General features: G+C 39.6%; 1 protein-coding gene across 1 annotated transcript in view; it reads left to right on the forward strand.

Moving 5' to 3' along the window:
* Positions 1-4,391: 4,391 nt before the first annotated feature.
* FOXK2 (forkhead box K2) overlaps positions 4,392-18,790 on the forward strand; it is a 57,472-nt gene continuing 43,073 nt past the window's right edge. Inside the window, 2 exon segments of the mRNA XM_067547673.1 lie at positions 4,392-4,703; positions 4,706-4,893. Of these exon segments, the coding sequence (XP_067403774.1) occupies positions 4,530-4,703; positions 4,706-4,893 (362 nt within the window). The 5' untranslated portion in view covers positions 4,392-4,529.

Raw genomic sequence — 18,790 nt, forward strand, 5'->3', positions numbered from 1 at the left:
TTTTAAGGTTGAGTGATAAACACTGAAAATAGGGCTCTTTAACAGAATTGCCAACAGACCCTTAATTACAGTGATGCTAACAGGTGCTGCTATAACATGTCAATGTGGATTTGACAACATTCAACTGCTAAGCAAAGCAGGCCCAATCCAGTGAGGTGCTCTGCACTAGGGTGACCAGATAGCAAGTGTGAAAAATCAGGACGGGGGTGAGGGGTAATAGGTACCTATATAAGAAAAAGCCCCGAATATTAGGACTGTCCCTATAAAATCGGTTATCCTACTCTTCACCCACAACTCCAGTGGTCTTCAATGAGAGTTGCACATGCTCAGCCCACTCAAATGATTAGCTTCTGTATCCCAAATCCACAGTCCAGATCCTGGCCTAAATAGCCAGGATGGGCATTAGGCAGATGTGCAGGGGGAGAAGAATCTGTGAAGCAGCTATGGGATAGTTTGTGGTCCCTTACATAGCCCCCTGGGATATATATGCAGTGATGGATATGGCCCCACCCATGCAGAGGCCAAGCACAGAACAGCTCTGTGCAAAGGGTATGGCTCCACTGTGTCCAGCTCCTCTGTTCCCTGTTTGTGTAACAGAAATGTAGAACCACAATGGGAGTCCTGCTGTCATGGGTCCCTCTTTCCCTACAGAGGAGGAGGATGAATTTCCCCCTCAGTGAAGAATGCACTGGCAGAAAAATTCCTCCTGTCATCTCTTTAAAATTGCTGTTACCAATATATCAGTAAAAGGACTTTTGGGTATAATCTTTTGCAGGATAGCATACTGGTTACAGGACATTTGCTTGCATTTAGTAATCTATATTCTAATTTAGTGGTTGATATTAAAATAATGTTTCTATACAGTATTATGCAAAGAAAAAAAACTGACTGGTTTGTATATTTCATATTTTCCACAGTGTGAATACTAATTGTTTTTTGATGTTTTTTCTTAAGTTTTAATTTATGAATGCTATCCACCATTAAAATAGCATTAATAGGTGAAAAGTGCAGGCATAAGAGCCATGCACAGTGAATTTACCTGGCTCCTATTCCAACTTTCCTAATCCCTCCATCCCTTATGTAGGTGGTGTGGTGAGGAGGGGAAGCTCCTTTATAGTAACTTTCAGCTGGCACTACCTTAAGGACCATAGCCAGTTGTTGTAAACCAGAGCATCTTCTAGGTTACTCTAATTTACATCAGAGCCAGTGGAGAGACAGGTTGAGAATCAGGGAGTCAAAACTCCATGCCTCCTTGAATTCCCCACTCTGTCTGCATTTAGCATATCTTGATGTAGGGGAGAATCTGTCCTTAAAACCCACAGTATGGTCAAGAGTAATCAAAAGAGTGTAAACCTAACCCACTGCAATATATTGCTCTGACTTTTTTTTATTTGGAACTGGTAATGTACATATCTCTATGAACATCACAAAATAACAAATATGTGGGTGCCTAATGACCTAATTCGCTGCTGGTGTAAGCAGGCAACTCCATTGGCTTGAAAGGTGTAGCATGTGCTTACACCAGCAATGAGTTTGATCCTAAGATCATAGAACACTGGCTTGATGTTACTTTGCACAGTATGCAATGTGGTCTTTTTAAGCATGAATGTTAGTTAATATATATTCTTAGTGCATCCACTTTTACAATTAAATACCTGTTAATAGAAATTAAAAAAAAACCCCTTTAGTTTAAGTCTCCAAGTTTTGGACCAGATATCTGCTATGCCTTTTAGTAAGTGAACTGTGTTTTGGCTAGAGCATGAAAAAATAAATTTCCAAATGTGTTTTAAGTTCTGTAGAGAAGCATACATGTCTCTAAACACCTTGACAGATGGCTTAAATATCTAATATTTTCAAACATTCTGTTTGGAAATAAAATGACTTTTTTAGCCATTATTTCATCAGTATCTACCGGAGTCATCTAACAGCCAAACAAAAATCACTTGAGGACTCTTAAGATCTTCTGTTGAAGTGTTTGTGGGGATTATGCCTATGCACAAATATAAATAGGCTTCTTTGCAGGGGGGTCTCAGTGTGCAACAACATGCTGGTAATGATAGAAGCTAAGAAAGGTATAGCTGTGCTATCTGAAGTCTCAATTCAGACTTTAAATACATAGGTGGTATTCTTTTGAAGACAAGAACAATGTACCTATTTGCATTGTCTAAATATAGTTATATATGTCTTAGATGTAGTGCAAACTTAAATTACATTCCCTTACCCAAACTGCTTTTTCAGTTGACCGTTCCAATAACACAAACCCTAAAAAAGTAGGAAAATCAAGTTATTCAATAGCTGTCCCACTCCTCTTCACTTCCTCTTCTGAACTTCACATCCTCCCCTTCTACCAACTACAGCATCTACCTCCTCACTGTGTGTATTCCTTCCAAGAAAATATCCTGATTGTTTTAATTATAGTTGGATAGAACTAATATGCAAATGTTTTTATAGGCTTTGAATATGTAAGGAATTCTGTAAGTGCAAGTGTTTCAAGAGAAGATTAACATTTGAAGTATTGAGTGCAGTTAGCATGGGCCTTTCTTAACATTTTCATGTTTATACTTCTAGCCCTTCCTCTAATGTACTAAAACCATTAACAATCCTTAGTGAATATCATAGTTCATCTGACATCTGCATTGTAAAGATAGATGGGAAAAAGGTGGTGGTAGCACATGTAGGAGAAACTTGCATCCTTCTGACATACTTAAAGATACATCAGAATACAATTTTTAAAAAATGGAAGTAACTCCTTTATGAAAGAGATTACAGGCAAAACCATGGCCTGAGTGTGAAGATGCATGTGGGAAAGTTACTCTTTCATGCCCTACTCAGATTCCTCTGGAAGCAACAGAGCAAAATCTCTTGTGTTGAGGGAGGAGGCTTGGCTGCTGCAGAATGTCTTTGACAATCATTTGACAGGCCTGCTCTCATCCATCCTGCCCTTCAACTGTTGGGAGATATGGGATGTGCAGCTGGCATCACCTCACATCTTATGGTAAAGGCAGACTTTTTGCTCATGGTGGTGTATGTATTGTGCAATACAAGGTAGTTTGTCTTCAGAAATTGAAAGGCTTGATTTAATGTAAATAGTTCTTAGTAGCAGCCTGAATGTGAGGGGAAAGCAGTGGTCTTGTGGTTGACTTGGCACACAGGAGTCTTTGCAAGGTCAGGCAGGTCACTGGCCTCTGTGCTTTCGTGCCTGTCTGTAAAATTGGGATAATAATTGGATCTTGTTTACACCCAAAATTTATAAAGATTTAACTACATTAGTTTAGAAACTTACTGAGAGTAGTGCAAGAGCCTAATCTGGACACTTACATTGGCTTAAATGTCTACCAGAGGGTTGTACCCATTAACTAAATCAGTATCTAAATTAATTTAAGTAAAGTTGTCTATCTTTTGTATGGAGAGAGAACCTTATTTTTTCCACAGTGGTGTTGGGAGGCCAAACTCATTGGTGCTGATAGAGCATTTGGACATCCTTACACCCTAAGAACTGTAGGCTACACATTATTTATCAAATAGCACATACAGAAGCTATGTTTACTGTGTTTCTATTCTTGTAGTTTTCTCTCTGTCTTTACTGGTGTTTGATGGTGGAAAAGAACATCCTGTTTCTGAAAGCATCCACCGATGGGAGAAACAAGGGCTCAAAAACTGTTGAAAGATAGTATTTCTTCTGTTTTGGCTGCTATCTTGTATTAAAGAACAGGTTAGTGATGCTTATGAGGGTGTAGCCCTAGTAGTCAGCCAAGAGAGCACCATCAGACTGGTGTTGGACCCAGGAGTAGAGGCTGGGAGAAATACATCATCCTCCCTTGGCAAGTGTCCTGGAGTGTGCAAACCATGGCATCCCTGCGGGAGGTGACACCAGTCCGCTTTAAGGCACAGGCCAGCCTGCCCCATACCGTCTGTGCATCGAGTGCGAGTTGTCACTCTGGGGCTGAAGCACTGTCCCTTTGCCTTGAGGAGGAAGGTAGTGGGGGAGGAGACCAGCGGGCACAGCGCCCTCTCTCTGCTGGGGCGAGGGGCTGTTGGCTGGACTGTCTCTTCTAGCCCCTGGGCGGCTCGGGGCTGGCCTTCTTCTGTCTGCGCTGTCCCTGCGGCAGCCTGGGCTAAGGATGGCCCGAGCACGCCGCTCCCTAGCGACTGCTTTGCCGTTGCCTTCAGTGTGTCTGCTGGAGCTGTGCAAGTGTGCAGTGAGCGCAGGCTCCTCGCGGAGCCGCTCCGCGTAATCCGCTCCCCGTTTTCCCGGCCTCCGGGCGTGTGCTTCGTTCTTGGGACTAACACGCTAACTTGTTGAGCAGCGCTGGTCGCAGCGCTTCTCGCCATTGGCCGGCGCGCCATAGCCCCATGGGCGTGCGGGCCGTGCATTGGCCGGGCCCGGCCGTCCATCAGCGGGCGGCGGACTGCGTCAGGTTGGGTTGAGCGGCGTCCCCTTCCCTGCTCAGTGTCTGGCGGCGGCTGCGGGGCCGGTGCGGGCGGAGGGGCGCAGGGAGGGCGGCCCGCTCGCTCGCTCGCTCGCTAAGATGGCGGCGGCGGCGGCGGCGGCCGTGGCCCGGCTGGAGGGCCGCGAGTTCGAGTACCTCATGAAGAAGCGCTCGGTGACCATCGGCCGCAACTCGTCGCAGGGCTCGGTGGACGTGAGCATGGGCCACTCCAGCTTTATCTCCCGGCGCCACCTGGAGATTTTCACCGCTGCCCCCCGCCGCCGCCACCGGCCGGAGCGGACGGGCCTCCGCCTCAGGGGGACGCTGCTGCCACCACCACCGGTGGCGGGGCGGGAGGAGGAGGAGGAGGGGACTTCTACCTGCGCTGCCTCGGCAAGAACGGGGTCTTCGTGGACGGCGTGTTCCAGAGGCGAGGGGCGCCCCCGCTGCAGCTGCCCCGAGTGTGAGTACAGGGGAGCGGGCCGCCTGCAGCCCGACAGCCTCTGGCCGATACCTGCGGGGGGCCGGGCCGGGCCGGGCCGTCCTGGGCAGCGAGGCATTCCCTTCGCTCGCTCGCTCGGAAGCGCTGACCCAGCCGCCCCGGGACCCCCTGCTGGAGGGCGGGCGGTGCTGCTTCTGCATGCCGGCTGACCCGTTTCCATTTTAGTGGCACATGGTGCATGACAGGCAGGGAGCCCTCCCCGTGCTGGGGACACGCGTGCTGAATCCCCGCCGTTCGTCCGCCGAGAGCACCGTGGACATCCAGCCAGGGCTGGCTGCCCGCCCTCACCCCCATGAACCAGCTTCGCGGTGGGTCCTTCAGCCCAGCATGCTGGGTGCCGTGGCTGGGGCGCCTGAGCTCTCGCCATTCTACCGTACACATCCTGCACATCTCCCTCGGGGGCCCCTGGGTTGGCCTGTGTGATACAGGTGGCAAGCATAAAATCACAGCAGCATTAGAGCTTTCTGTTGGCGAGCGATAGATAACTCTTCTCCCCCTTGCCTTCTCTCGCACATAACAGTATGCAGTGATAGTAAGTTTTGGGTATAAATCAGCCTGCACCACTGCTTGGAGGTACTACTGTTGATAAACAGACTCGAATACAATCCTGCTATTGTTTGGGTGTTGCAAAGGAGAAGTCAGTTATGTGTTTATCCACGGATCTGGGATTTCAGTATTTAAGATCAGCACTAAGCAAATTTTGCGATACTATATGTGCTGTTTTAAGAAGTTTTGATAGTATTTTCTGCATCTTCTATGTAGCTTAAGACAGTTTTATTTTTGTGGTTAGATAACTTATGAATTATGTCTATATTAATATTCAGAATTTTAACATGTAGTTCTTTAGGTACTTTAACAATGAAGAGAAAGTTTGCAAACAATACATTCCTTCACTTTTAGCAAATATTAATCTTTTTCTGCAGAATATTTTTCTGGTGAAGTGTGTGAGGCCTGATTTTTACGGGTGCATTGAACTACAAATATACATTCCATCCTTTGAGGAGTTACATGTGAAAAATGAGGAGTTTGTCACAGTCTATGCATCCAAAATGTAAATATTTAAAAAACATAAGAGTATCTTAACTAACATATATGAAAAATTGTTTTTCTTTATTTTCAGAAGAGTAATTGTAAAATGTTTTAGGGGTGTGTTTCATAGAAAGCATGCTGTCAGTGACACAATACTATTATCAAGTAGCTTTTTTTAACTTTGAAGATTGAGAGCATGGCTTTGCTATTTTATGTTTATGTAGTTTAAGCAATTCACCTATAAAATCATATTATCTTAAACCTGTGCCTTCTAGGAAATGCTAATTATGAAGGAGCTTGTTAAGGGGGCTGTGTACGTAGTGGGGTATAATCATAAATACAGTTGGATGACTTGTTTGACCTCTAACAACTGTAACTTCTATTTTTGCTTTTTGATTGAAATAACCCTGTCTGTCAAATGATTAATCCATTTTTCTCCCCTTTATAGTTGGCTTTTAAAATATTTTGATCTAAGAATATTTGTTAAATACAGGAGCAAGAATGCACTATTTTTTTTAATAATCCGTGTGTTGTGTATTTTATTTTTTTTATTTTAAACGACCAGAAATTGGTATTTTATGTACTGCAATTAAACTTAAAATTAATTTGACTTAGTCTGGTAGCAAATTTCCACTAAATACGTAAGAACATCAGAAGCAAAACAAATTACATTTACTGTGTGCTTCTCCTGTGTTATCAGTGTGTGTCTTGAATTGTTTTTTGTTTTAATTCTTTTAACTCTATATTTTTGCCACATAATTCTTAAGCGGGGCAGAAAATATTTACTTGTGTTCAGGATAATTTTACGTACATAACATAATTTTGTTTAGTGAGCAAAGGTAAATTTTGACATAAGGTTAAATTGTCGGTGGTGTAGGCGGAGTTAAGAAAATTAGTATTTGCTTGAAACTGATTGTATGGAATGATTGCATGATTACTTGGCCCTAACTAGTAATGTTAACTTTTAAGCTTTGCAAATTGGTTAAAGAAATATTTCCTGGCTACAGAATGTACTTGTGACTTTAAATTAAGCCTTGTAAATAGGATAGCACACCTGCAACCGTTGTCAGAAATTGTAGAATAACATTGTACACTAAATAGATGGTCATTTCTTTGCTTGAGAGATGCAAGGATAACTTTGCCTGCCCTTATGTTTCTAAATGTCACCAATAGGCTGCTGAATAAGATTTACTTTCTGCTAAGTATTGTTGGATGGCTTATGATGTGTATCATTTCTGAAATATTTAAAAGCCCATTTGTTTGGAAGTTAAGCCTTAAAGAAAATGTATAGTTTAGTTGTACCTTTCTATTTTTGCAGAATTCTTAGGCAGATCCAAAGTTGCTTATACCAAGTAATTACTGTGAAGTGGTCACAACCTAATGTTATTCTTTGAAGCCATGTTCTTGAGTTTCACAGTGGATTTAAACTGACACATTGAACATGATCTGCAAAGATTTAAATAAAAATCAAATTACTTTGAATTCAAGTGAGGTAAATACATTAATTAGCAAGATACATATTTTAATTTAAAATTATATTTTAATTTTGAAGTGAGTGAAGCAAGTTTAATTCATATCTGCCTCCTATGGCCCAGGTGATTACTCAGACTTCAAAAAATAATATTTTTTTTGCTGTTTGTTTTTGTAGATCTGAACACGCTGATGTGTGCATGCAACCAACTGCAGTAGTTAACGAAGCAACCTTATTCCCAGAGCTGTTTTGATCTCAAGTTCTGGTGCAGTAACAAGTAAACAAAAATCCAAGGCAGTTTCAGATTCCAGTAAAAGCCCATGGAAACTGTTTTCCTAATGGTAAAGGGCACAATCAGTAAAGATGAAATAAAACCTTTCCCAACTTCTCAGTAGTAATGCAAATAATGGAACTTAAAACAAAAACTAAATATCACAAACCCGCATACTCTTGAAAAAAAAAATAATTGAAATATCTATTTTTTTCACTGTCCCTGCTAAGCATCTAAAATTACTGGGTCCATGGCCTCTGACTTCAGTACAATTAATATTTGAACATTATATAATTAAATTCATAATGTTACAGTCCTACTTGTTCCAGCAAGTGGAGAACTGAAATAAAATTTGGCTGGCTCCTACAGAATACATACCTTAAGAATCCCGGGAAAGGAAAACTTTGATAGTTTGGTAAACATAATGGCATATTTGTTTCAATAATAAAGAGTGTTACACAGGTGAACACCATGTAATGTTTAATCAGTGTTGATTAGTTAACTGTCTTAGTCACTGCAACTTTGTTTTGATTATACTTCTCTGAAACTTTCAATCACAATTTAAATGTCTTTTCAGTCTGCTCCCACTTATAGTGCCACCTGTGTGGTTTTTGGTCATAGGTTCATAATATACTTGCATGTACACAAACTACACGTCACTTTGCTAGATGAACAAAATGGAAAAAAAAGTAGTAGCAGTTTTACACTCAACAATATAAGCATTCGTTCAATATAAGCATTCCAAAGCATGACAGTGTTCAGAAACCTCTGTTAAACTACTTGAGTTTGCATAGATTTAAGAAAAACCTGTTGTAATTACCTTTGTAAGACCCACAGTTTGACCTTTTTTCTAGTTTTAAATACAGTTTTTGAGTTGGCTCCAGTTGAAGTCTGTGTCAGAACTCCCACTGGCTTCATTGAAAACTGGATTGGGCCAATAAATAGTAATGAAATTGGAGAATTGAATTTTAAAGTACAGTATGTATTACATATATTTTGCTGTCATGTTAACCAGAAATAGAAGGTAACCTATAACATTAAACCTCTTCCACCTAACAAGGTTAGGTTTCAACATAATGCAGTATATAGATCCTTTTTTTTTTTTTTTTTTCTGAGAAGGATAACTACAGCGCATTTAGGACATTGAAAATAAGTGTGATGTAATAGCTGCTTCAAGTCTGAAGGATGTAAAGTCAGAGTGGTGAATTCATAGCTTGTAAGAGATGTGTGAATCACAGTTTTGAAGGACGCTGCACGTTCAGTTCTTCTGTCAGCTGGTTAATAGGAACTCAAAGTACAGTACAGCATTTCAGCAGTTTGTCTGAAGAATGAAAAGTATCTTTTTTTTTCTTTTTTTGCTGGGAGTAGAAGCATTTGATGGTAATGCTGTTAAGTTTTTATAGTATTTTTTTCATATTGGTATCAGTAGGTTAGGAATTAGTTTTTGTACAGGAAGTAATGCACACTTGACTGCTTGAAGGTACTTGAAACTTGGGCCTTAAGTGTCCTAACACAACACATTTGGTATTTGGTATTTGATAAAGCCACACACTTATATATTAAGGATTACTGATGGGTTTTGGCATTGTAAAAATGAGTTAATCAATATAAAATTATGTACCATTTGATATGCGAAATAGTAGTATGCATAGAAAGTAGCAAGGCATATAATATTTTCAATTCACTGGACAAGTGCAGATACTCAGTACACTACGTAACTCAGGGTCTCCTCTTGCAACTTAAATATTTATATACCAGAGTCTCAATTATTCTGTGGAGAGGACTAAGTTACACTTTTAATTATGGTATTTTGTCCAGCCCTGCAATGTTACAGCTGTATTAGTGCACTTAAATTACAGCAGCTTTCCCACTGATTAAAACTAAGAGGCTCTGTTAAAAAGAACAAGATTCTGTGCGTGCACCGAAGTTTTACTTAGGGAAGTTACTATTGTATTCAGCATCAGTTAATTGGGGGAAAAAATATGAGGCACTCCAAAACCAACACTATCTTTGTTTATTTGGACACTTGTGGATGCAGTTACTTGAATTGTGTGCATAAGTCCATTTATTATATAAGATGGGTTCACAATTGCACACATGCTAGGTGAAAACTTGGCTCCTGGAGTGTCAACAGGATTGAGTTAACAAATGAGATGAACACAAGGGTAACCTTTCTCTTGGAGTTGTTGCCCACTGTCTGCAGATTCAGAAAGACAGTTTTGTTGGCAATTCTAGTTTTGTTGGCATATGTACAGTTCATGTTTTAAAGGCTTTCTTAATGAATATAAGGGGTGGATACTTTTATTTTTTTACAAAAAACCAGCGTTCTGAAAAATCTGTGTGTGTCACAACAACTAGATAAATACCTCAGGCAAGCTGTATTTGACATACAAACTGGGTTTTTGTCATCACTGCCCTAGATAAAATTGTTTGAAATGGACATAGTCTAAGTTGAAATATTGTTGAAGTCTGGGTTGAGTTGTACATTTGGGGGCTTGATGGAGTGGCTTAGAATTTCATACAGATGGCCACTAAAGTAACTTGTATCTGTTTAATAATTTTAAGCAAAAAATGAAGAAAAGTGTGGGTTTTGGCTGGGGCCTATGAATCAGACTTCAGAATTTTTTAGTTTATTTTCTAGAATGGGTTATGCATTGTCTGTTGACAATAATGACTAATGTTAATTGGCAATATATTTAATTGGCATTTGCGGCTACTTTAAAGTTGTGTGTAATAGAAGTAGAATCTCAAACATCACACAAAGTGAAGCCACAATGCACTCACTGATCATTAACAGATTTAGTAGCAAAATAATGTATTGTTAGTAAAGGTAAAATGCATGCTATTTGAAAGGAGACTACAAAAATTAACATGTTATATAAAGTCATCTTTTATGAAGCTGTTGTCTTTTGCAATATGCAAAAGACAAAATTTCATTTCAACATAAATTCAACACAGATTATCAATTTTGAGTATCTGTGTTTAAAGTTTTACAATAATATAAATGTTCAGACACTAATCTGTTGGTGTGCAGTATGGAGTGCAGTAAGCAGTCAGACTAATACGATGTTATACTTTCTGTGTACATAAACTTGTTTATGGTGCCTTATATCCATGATATAAGAGTTCTCAGTGTCTCTTTGTAAAATAATTTCACATAGGAGAGTTTTACTGCCTTTTTTAGTAAGCTTATGAATGACCATACACCTCAGTTAACTATAAGAGGACATACATTCTCTGTATTGTTACATGAATTAGTAGAAACCAGGAAATACACTCAAGAATAAGTAGTTTCTCTGTTATGCTATTACAACTCTAGTCATGTGAGAGAAGAGATGTTCTTTTGCATTAGAAGCAGTAAATATTACAAGACAAGTGGAAAACATATCTGTTTTATAAAGCCTGAAAAATACCCATTGCCCTTCAGAATTGACCAACACACTGTAGAAATAAAAGAACACTTTTGAAATCCCTGCTTCACAATTGTATACATCGTGTAATACATGCATACATTAAACATAATGATTTTCTACAGTTCATCTTTTTTGGAATTAAACCATAATGTTTTGGAAGGTTTTTTTGTTTTTTGAGTGGAGGGCAGAAAAGTAACAAACTGTTCTGCATTATATTTCTGTTGCCACTAAGAATAATATGGGGAATTTAAAATGAACATAGGGAAAATTAGCATTGTAGTATCTTCCACTCCACCTTCAAAAATGGATTCATATTGCATTGTTGGGTTGTTATGCCTCATCAGGAAAACAGTGATGGCCAGTTAACAGTTGTACGTAATATATCACAATCCAAAGATGTCAAAGTAATTTTTGAAAAGAAATAGAACCATGGAATATCTCTACTGTAGCTGCTCTAAGCTGATGGGAGAGAGGCCACTTGTGAAGTTAATTAATCCACCCCCAACGAGTGGGGGGAGTTCTCCCGCCAACGTAGCACTGTGTACACTGGTGCTTAGATCGGGGTAACTTACATCAATCGGGGTGGCTTATTCACACCTCTGAGGGACATAAGTTATTCCGACACAAGTGTTAGTGTAGACATAAAAACAAGGAGAGTCCTGTAGCACCTTAAAGACTAACTTCGTCAGATGCATGAAATGGAAATCTCAGATTGGAGGTGTATATATACACATCCAAAGGTAAGAAACATAACAATGGGGAGGGCATAGTGTAGACATAGCCTCAGAAGCATATTTTTACTTTTGTTTGTAACCATTTCTATCCTTATTTCTTATACTTGGTGTCCCTTAAACCTGTGTATTTTTGTTAATAAACTTGTTTTACTTGGACTATAAAGCAACTCTGTGCTTTGATTTAAGTGGATTATTTGTCAGCTCCAGTTAATAAGCTGCTGTGTACTGTCTCTTTAAAGGAATAGTGAACTTGATACGGTTTAATGGGTGCTACAATAAGAGGAGCTGAGCACTGCAGAGAAAAGCATCTCTGAGGAACTCCGGAATTAGGAAAGGCATCTCTGAAGAACTTGGGAATTGGAATTCACTGATTGTTATCTGCTTAGCAAGGTTTGTACAGGTAGAGTCCTGAAGCGTTTGCTAGCAAGGCAGACAAGCTACTGTATCAGAGAGCTGACACATAGCTTAACAGCAGCAAAGCTTTCACTTGCTGAGGCTGAGAGGGGTAGCACAGTGTCTCTCAATTCTGAGAACCCCAGCAGTTCATCAAAGCAGGGTGTAGGATATATACTGACATTTGTACCACCTCACATTCCAAGGTAATAGAGACAGGTTCAAAAGCTCTCTTCAGTTTGACTATTTAAGTCTCTTTTCATTTGGTTGTGTTATTTGTATTGCAGCTTTTAAATGTTCTTCTATTTTGTACTTTTTCCTACAATACTGGAAATGGTATAGCTTCTTAAAGAAGCACTGTCAGGTATGGTTTGTTCCACAGTTTAGGTTTCTGTGGGGAAGAAAAGAAGTTTGGATATGTTTTCATGAATATCTAAACAAAATTAAATTACGTTTATTTGCTCTAGTACCATTGGAAACACATCACCATTTTACTAGTCCATGAGAACTAGAAAATAAAAATTACATAAGCTCTAATCTGCAAGTAGTTAAGTACATGGTAAACATTAAACATATAAGTATTCTTAATGATTTCAGTAGGACATCTCGTGTGTGTTTGCTGAATCAGAGACATAGAATAAAAATCCAGGGTAACTTTATTGCCAAACTGTGTTAAGTACTAAAAAATAAATTGCAGAAATGGTGAGGCGTTAACTACAATTAAAATTGGTTCATTTTAATAAACTAAGATATTACTAAAACAGTGAGAAATTTTAAAGAATATAATTGTATCCCTCTAACTAGTATATTACATTGTAAAAGTGATATTTGACATTAGAAGTATAACTATAGGCAGATTAGACTGACATCCATCCTGGGCAAAATAATGAAAAAGCGCTAGTAGAGGATTCAGCTGGTAAATTAAAGGATAGGACTTTAATTAATGCTTATCGCCTTGGTTTTATGGAGAAACAGACTTTGTCAAACAAACATAGTTTCATTCTTTGATGAGATTACACAAATTTGGTTGATAAAGGTAACTGCATAGATAGAATGACTTCTGTAAGAATTTGATTTAGTACCTCAACATTCTGATTTAAAAAAAATTAGCATTATACAATATCAATAAAGTGCATGATAAACGGATTAAGAGCTGGCTAACTGACAGATCTAAAAAGTAGTCAGTGTGGAATCATCGAATGGGAATGTTTCTAGTGGAGCTCTGCACGGTTCAGGGTTAGGCCCAACACTGTTCAACGAGTTCATCAGTGATATGGAGTTAAATATAAAATCAGTGCTGGTAAAATTTGAAGATGATGTACACTGATTGTTAGAGTGGTAAATAATGGTGGAGGCAGGCAGGAATACAGAACAATTGAGATTGGATCTTGTTTACTGACTATTCAGACCAAATGCGTTTTAATACAGCCAAATGCCAAGTTCCGAATTGAGAAACAAGGAATGGAATGCTAGCCATTCCTACATAATGGGAGACTATCTTGGAAAGTAGTGACCCTGAAAAGGACTTAGGGGTCACAGTGTTCAAGCTTCCAGTGTGATACTGTTGCAAACAGAGCTAGTCTGTTCCTTGAATATATAAATGGGAGTAATGAATGAGAGGAGGGAGGTGATTTTACCTCTGTACATGGCATTGGTGAGACTGACACTGGAATTTTGAGTCTAATTCTGGTGTCCACATTTTTAAAATAATGTTGAATAATTTGAGGATGCAGGAAAGAGCCTCAAAAATTATTTGAGGGCTGGAGAAAATGCCTTACCATGAGAGAGTTAAAGAGCTCCATGAGTTTAGTTTATTAAAAAAAAATATTGAGAGGTGACTTGATTTCACTGTATAAGTACCTTTACAGGGAGAAAATACCAGGTATTCAAGGGCTCATTACTTTAGAGGGAAAACACACAAAAGCCAGTATCTGGAAGCTGAAGCCAGATATTCAGATTAGGCACAGATTTTTAGCAATGAGGGTGATTAACAGTAGTTGAGTAGTTGGAACAGACTACTAAAGGATGTGGTGGATTCTCCATCTGTTGATGTGAAGACTAGATGTCTTTCTGGAAGATACACTTTAGTCAAACCCAAGTCATTGGGATCAATACATCGGTAATTGGGTGAAATGAAATGTCCTGTGATGTGTCAGGGAAAGTGTACACTAAATTTACATCGTATAACTGTATTGCTCAAGGTTGTGAAAATTCCAAACCACTGAGCAATGCAGTTGAACTGACCTAATCCACAGTGTAGACAGCGCTATGTCGATGGTAAGGCTTCTCTCAGGGACATATCTGCTGTCTCTCCCGGAGGCAGATTAACTACACTGGTGGGAGAGTTTCTCCCATTGGCATAGTAGCATCTTCACTGAAGCACTGCAGTGTTTTAAGTGTAGACCTATCCTCAGACTAAGTACTTCTAATGGTACCTTTGGGCTTTACGCTTTAGGAATCTATGAAAGTATGCAGTAGTTCCTTGCCTAATTATCTTTTGTTGGGTTATAATGAAGTATTTCTCAAAAACAGCAGTTTTCAACTGGTGGTCCATGGAACCATGGGGGTCCACAGACTATGTCAAAGGGTCTGCGAAGGTGGTTGTTACCAAAGTGGTTTTCAGCCTATAGTCTTTGGATCCCCTGGTGGTCCTCAGACTGTCTGACTTCCATAGGGGTCTGCACCTTCATTTGAAATGTTTTAGGGATCTGCAAATGAAAAAAGATTGAAAACCACTGCTCTAAAATAAAAGTACAGCTTTTACCTGTAATAATAGGCACTGAGGCTGGGCTTGGTTTTTCATATCATCCTTGAAGTAAATGATCTCTAGTTTGGCACTTTTGAGCATAGTTATGTGTATCTATATTTATCTGCTCTACACTCAAATTCAGATTTGGTAATTTATACATTTTTCTTAACCGTTTAATTTGGCTTATCCCAATAAATGTCAAAGAACAGTTGCTTATTAACAGTATTAAAAATACAGCAACTCCTATAGAAATTCTTGTTCTGAAATGCAGCTAGTAAGGTTACCTTTCTGTTAGTCCTGATATTGGTAGTAAGGTCACTCTGTAAGCGGACTGGAGAAGATTATTTCTTTTTACTCATTTAATGGGAATTAAATTTGGATCTTCTACAAGTAAATAAGTAAATTAAAAAGAGAAGGCATTATATTATGATCTGGAGGTATGAGCACAGAGTTGGGATTTCTAGTCTTGACTCTGCTACTAATTTGTTGTGTGTGACCATGGGCAATTTGTTTAACCTCTGTCTTTTTTCCTCATCTATAAAATATGGATAACTATTTTTACAAAAGAGTGTTGTGGGTGAATGTCTGTACAGTGCTTTGAGCATGCAAACTGCTATGTACATGCTAAGCATTTTTATTTATAAATCAATGTTTTCAGAATTGTAAAACATTCCCTGTGCTTGTTGATGCCCGAAGAGAAGTATATTTGTGTGTCTAAGGGCTTGTTTACACTTACCTCCGAGATTCGGCGGCAGTCGACTGGAGTTATGCAAGCTACGCAAAAAACTTGCGTAACTTCCGTTGACTTCTCTGATTCTGTTCTGCGTGCTGTCTTCACTGCACTGCACCACTTGAGAAGGTGGTCTTAATACGTCAATTTCTGGATCGATTGAGCGGGTCTTCACTGACTGCTCAGTCGATCCAGAGAAATCAATCTGATGGCAGCGAATTTGCCACCATCAGTGAAGACATAGCCTAAGAGCTGGAATAGAGTATTTGATTTTAAATGTTCGTTAGAATATGTAATTGGATTAAGAAACCAAAACTACTACAGCAGGGAAAAATTAGTTAAATTGCCATTTAAGCACAAATATTTCTGCTAAAACTTGGACCTGGAATTTTATATTTGATGTTTTTAAGGCTGTGGATCTCAGTGTTATAAAAAAGTTACTGTACCAAGCTGAAGTTAAAAATCATATATGGCTGTGGAGCTACAAGCACTGTCAGCTATTTAAAAAAAAAAAAAAAAAAGAACTGAAAATGGAGTTAAGGACATTAAAGACTTAAATCCAGACTGGATGTGCTAACTAAACTACTTGCGAGAAATTTAATTTGTCATTTTATATGATGATATGGGAATGCTTGGTGCTTTATGGACAAACCCTTGCCCCAATAAATTTTCAGTATAAACTAGACAAAAGAGGACAATGGCACACAAATCATATAATTTGGACCTACACAAATACGTTGGTTCTGGGTGTTACATTTATTTTAGTTTTGTAAATAAATGTTAATGTGTTTCAGTATAGGAATGGTGAAAGATGAAGCAATAGTGATTGTATAGGAAGTGCTTGGAGAAGGAAATCAAGGAAGCTTGGAACACAGGAGGGAGGGCATTCATGTGTAGAGGCCTGTATAGAAAAAAAGTCACAAGTGTGAGAGGCAGAAGGAGTTATCAGCATAGAATATGAATAGGGAAGTAATGAGAAATAAGGACAGATCGGAATGAACATCCTCATGCAGAGCCTGAATGTGAGGGTGAGGAGTTTAAACTAGATTTGGAATGAGCTGGTAAGCAACAGGGGGATTTGAGCAAGTGGGAATATTATAATAAAAGCATCAGGCAAGGAAGTTGAATTTTAGCCTCATAGTTAGTATGTGTGGACAGGGGAGAGAAGTGGAGGTTGCAGTAGTCATATGATAAAGACGAGCCCATAGGACAGTATTTTACATTGGGGGTGGTGAATTTTGGAAATGTTCAAGAGGGAGATGTAGCAAGATTCGATAAAAGGCTGAATATAAGAATGAAAGGAGTGTGGGGGAAGTTGAAGATGATGACCCCAAACATAAGAGCCTGAGTGACTGATATGTGGTTGTCAACCTAAAAGAGAGTAGAGATGGTTCTGGTTTTTGTCATTTATTTAGAAGAAAGATCATTATTCAGGTGTGTCTGGAGTCCCATCAGTCATAAAGGTGGTAACTGCAGCCGTAAGAGCAGGTAAGTTCACCCATGAGGCAAGTGCACGGAGATAAAAGGAGATCCTGTTAATAGGCTGCAGGGGCAACAAAGAAAAAGGGAAAATAGAGTAATAACTGAAGGCACGTTGGCCATACAAGAGAAAAACTGCAAAGTGGTGAGAGCACTTGAAGGAGAGACTCTCAATGAGATGAGGATTATAAATATTCGTTTAAACTATTAAAATAGTTCAAGGAGGTACTGGAAGCAGCATATAGCCTGGGTGTGTTCTTGCTTACCTCTGGGATTTAGTCAGAAGAAAATTTTATAACTGTTCCTCCTTTTTCTGTCTCAAAAGTCAGCTCCTCAGCTGCTTCCTGCCATCGGCTGAGGTGCACCTTTTGGCCCTTTTTCCTGTATCTTGGCCTAAATCTGATACATGGAGAAGATCACTGGAAGAAAAGGGCACAAGTACCTGATTGCAACTCACCACCACAGCCCTTGGTTGTAGGACCTGTTTGTACATGGTTCTCCAAATCATTGCAGCTCTAGCTCAAATGCAGGCCCTGCTTCAGGATGATTGCAACATGTTATCTTGTTATGATCCGGGACCTATGATTATCCTGTGTCCCCAGTGCAGATAGCGCTTGAACATGGTGCAGGCAGGAGGAAAATGACAGCCTACAGGAAAAATTCAAGAAGTAGGATGCAGAGGAGCTGGTTGGTCCTGGTTTCTATTTCAGAACACTCATCACAGAAGGGAGATTTTTTGCTAGTGGGCAGTTGACTGAATAAGGCTTACGCAGCCTGACTACTTTCCTCCGGAAAGGAACCATGTCCTCCACCTCGAAGAATCTTTTAGAAGCCCTTTAGGATTCTCTCCTCCCTCACTCCTGCTTGGCTGGTGTCCTCTACTGCAGGAGCCACACACATCCTTTGACTTCCACCAGGAAATACTTGAAGATGCTGAAGTGGTTTGGATCGAGATGACGTGCCCCTTTTGTCCTCTGAATTCCTGTTTGGTGTCTTGAATAACTTGGGTCTTCAGGATCCTCTTGAAGGACAAAACAATTGTAGAAAGAAATGACATTGTTTACCTTATGCATCGATGAGGAAGGGAAGAGAAAATTCTTCTTCCGTATACCTCTGCAAATGGTAGAAACAGACTGCCTCTTTTGATGCAAACTTGGCTATGCCTTAGAAATTGCAGAAGCTTTATAATGGGATTCAGCCTTCAAGACACCTGGTTAGCAGACCCTAAGGAAGACTATCATTGCACTGCATTATGAGGGAGGGCAGTGTCACTTTCAGACAGAAAATGGGTGGAGCAGTTAGGAAAAATCTTTGGTTTAGGAGGGATTCAAATTGCATCAGCAAGCATCTTTCATTTCTGTAACCACTATGAATAGATTTTGGACTTTCAAGCTGGCAAATAAGTCAGCAGGAGTTTAATATAAATCAGTTGGGAAATTCTGTCTAAATGCAGTTTGTTGCCTCCACGGACATGTCAGCATAAGATAAGTACACACAGCTCTAGTAGCCTGCAAGAAATACCTCAGATGCATAAAAGTAATGCCCTATTTCTTATGATATGTGAATGTTCTGGGCTGGCTGATCAGGTC

Source organism: Emydura macquarii, unplaced genomic scaffold, assembly GCF_026122565.2.
Source record: "Emydura macquarii macquarii isolate MOO-44397 ecotype Brisbane River unplaced genomic scaffold, CSIRO-AGI_Emac_v2 contig_1230, whole genome shotgun sequence".
Taxonomy (NCBI): Eukaryota; Metazoa; Chordata; order Testudines; family Chelidae; genus Emydura; species Emydura macquarii.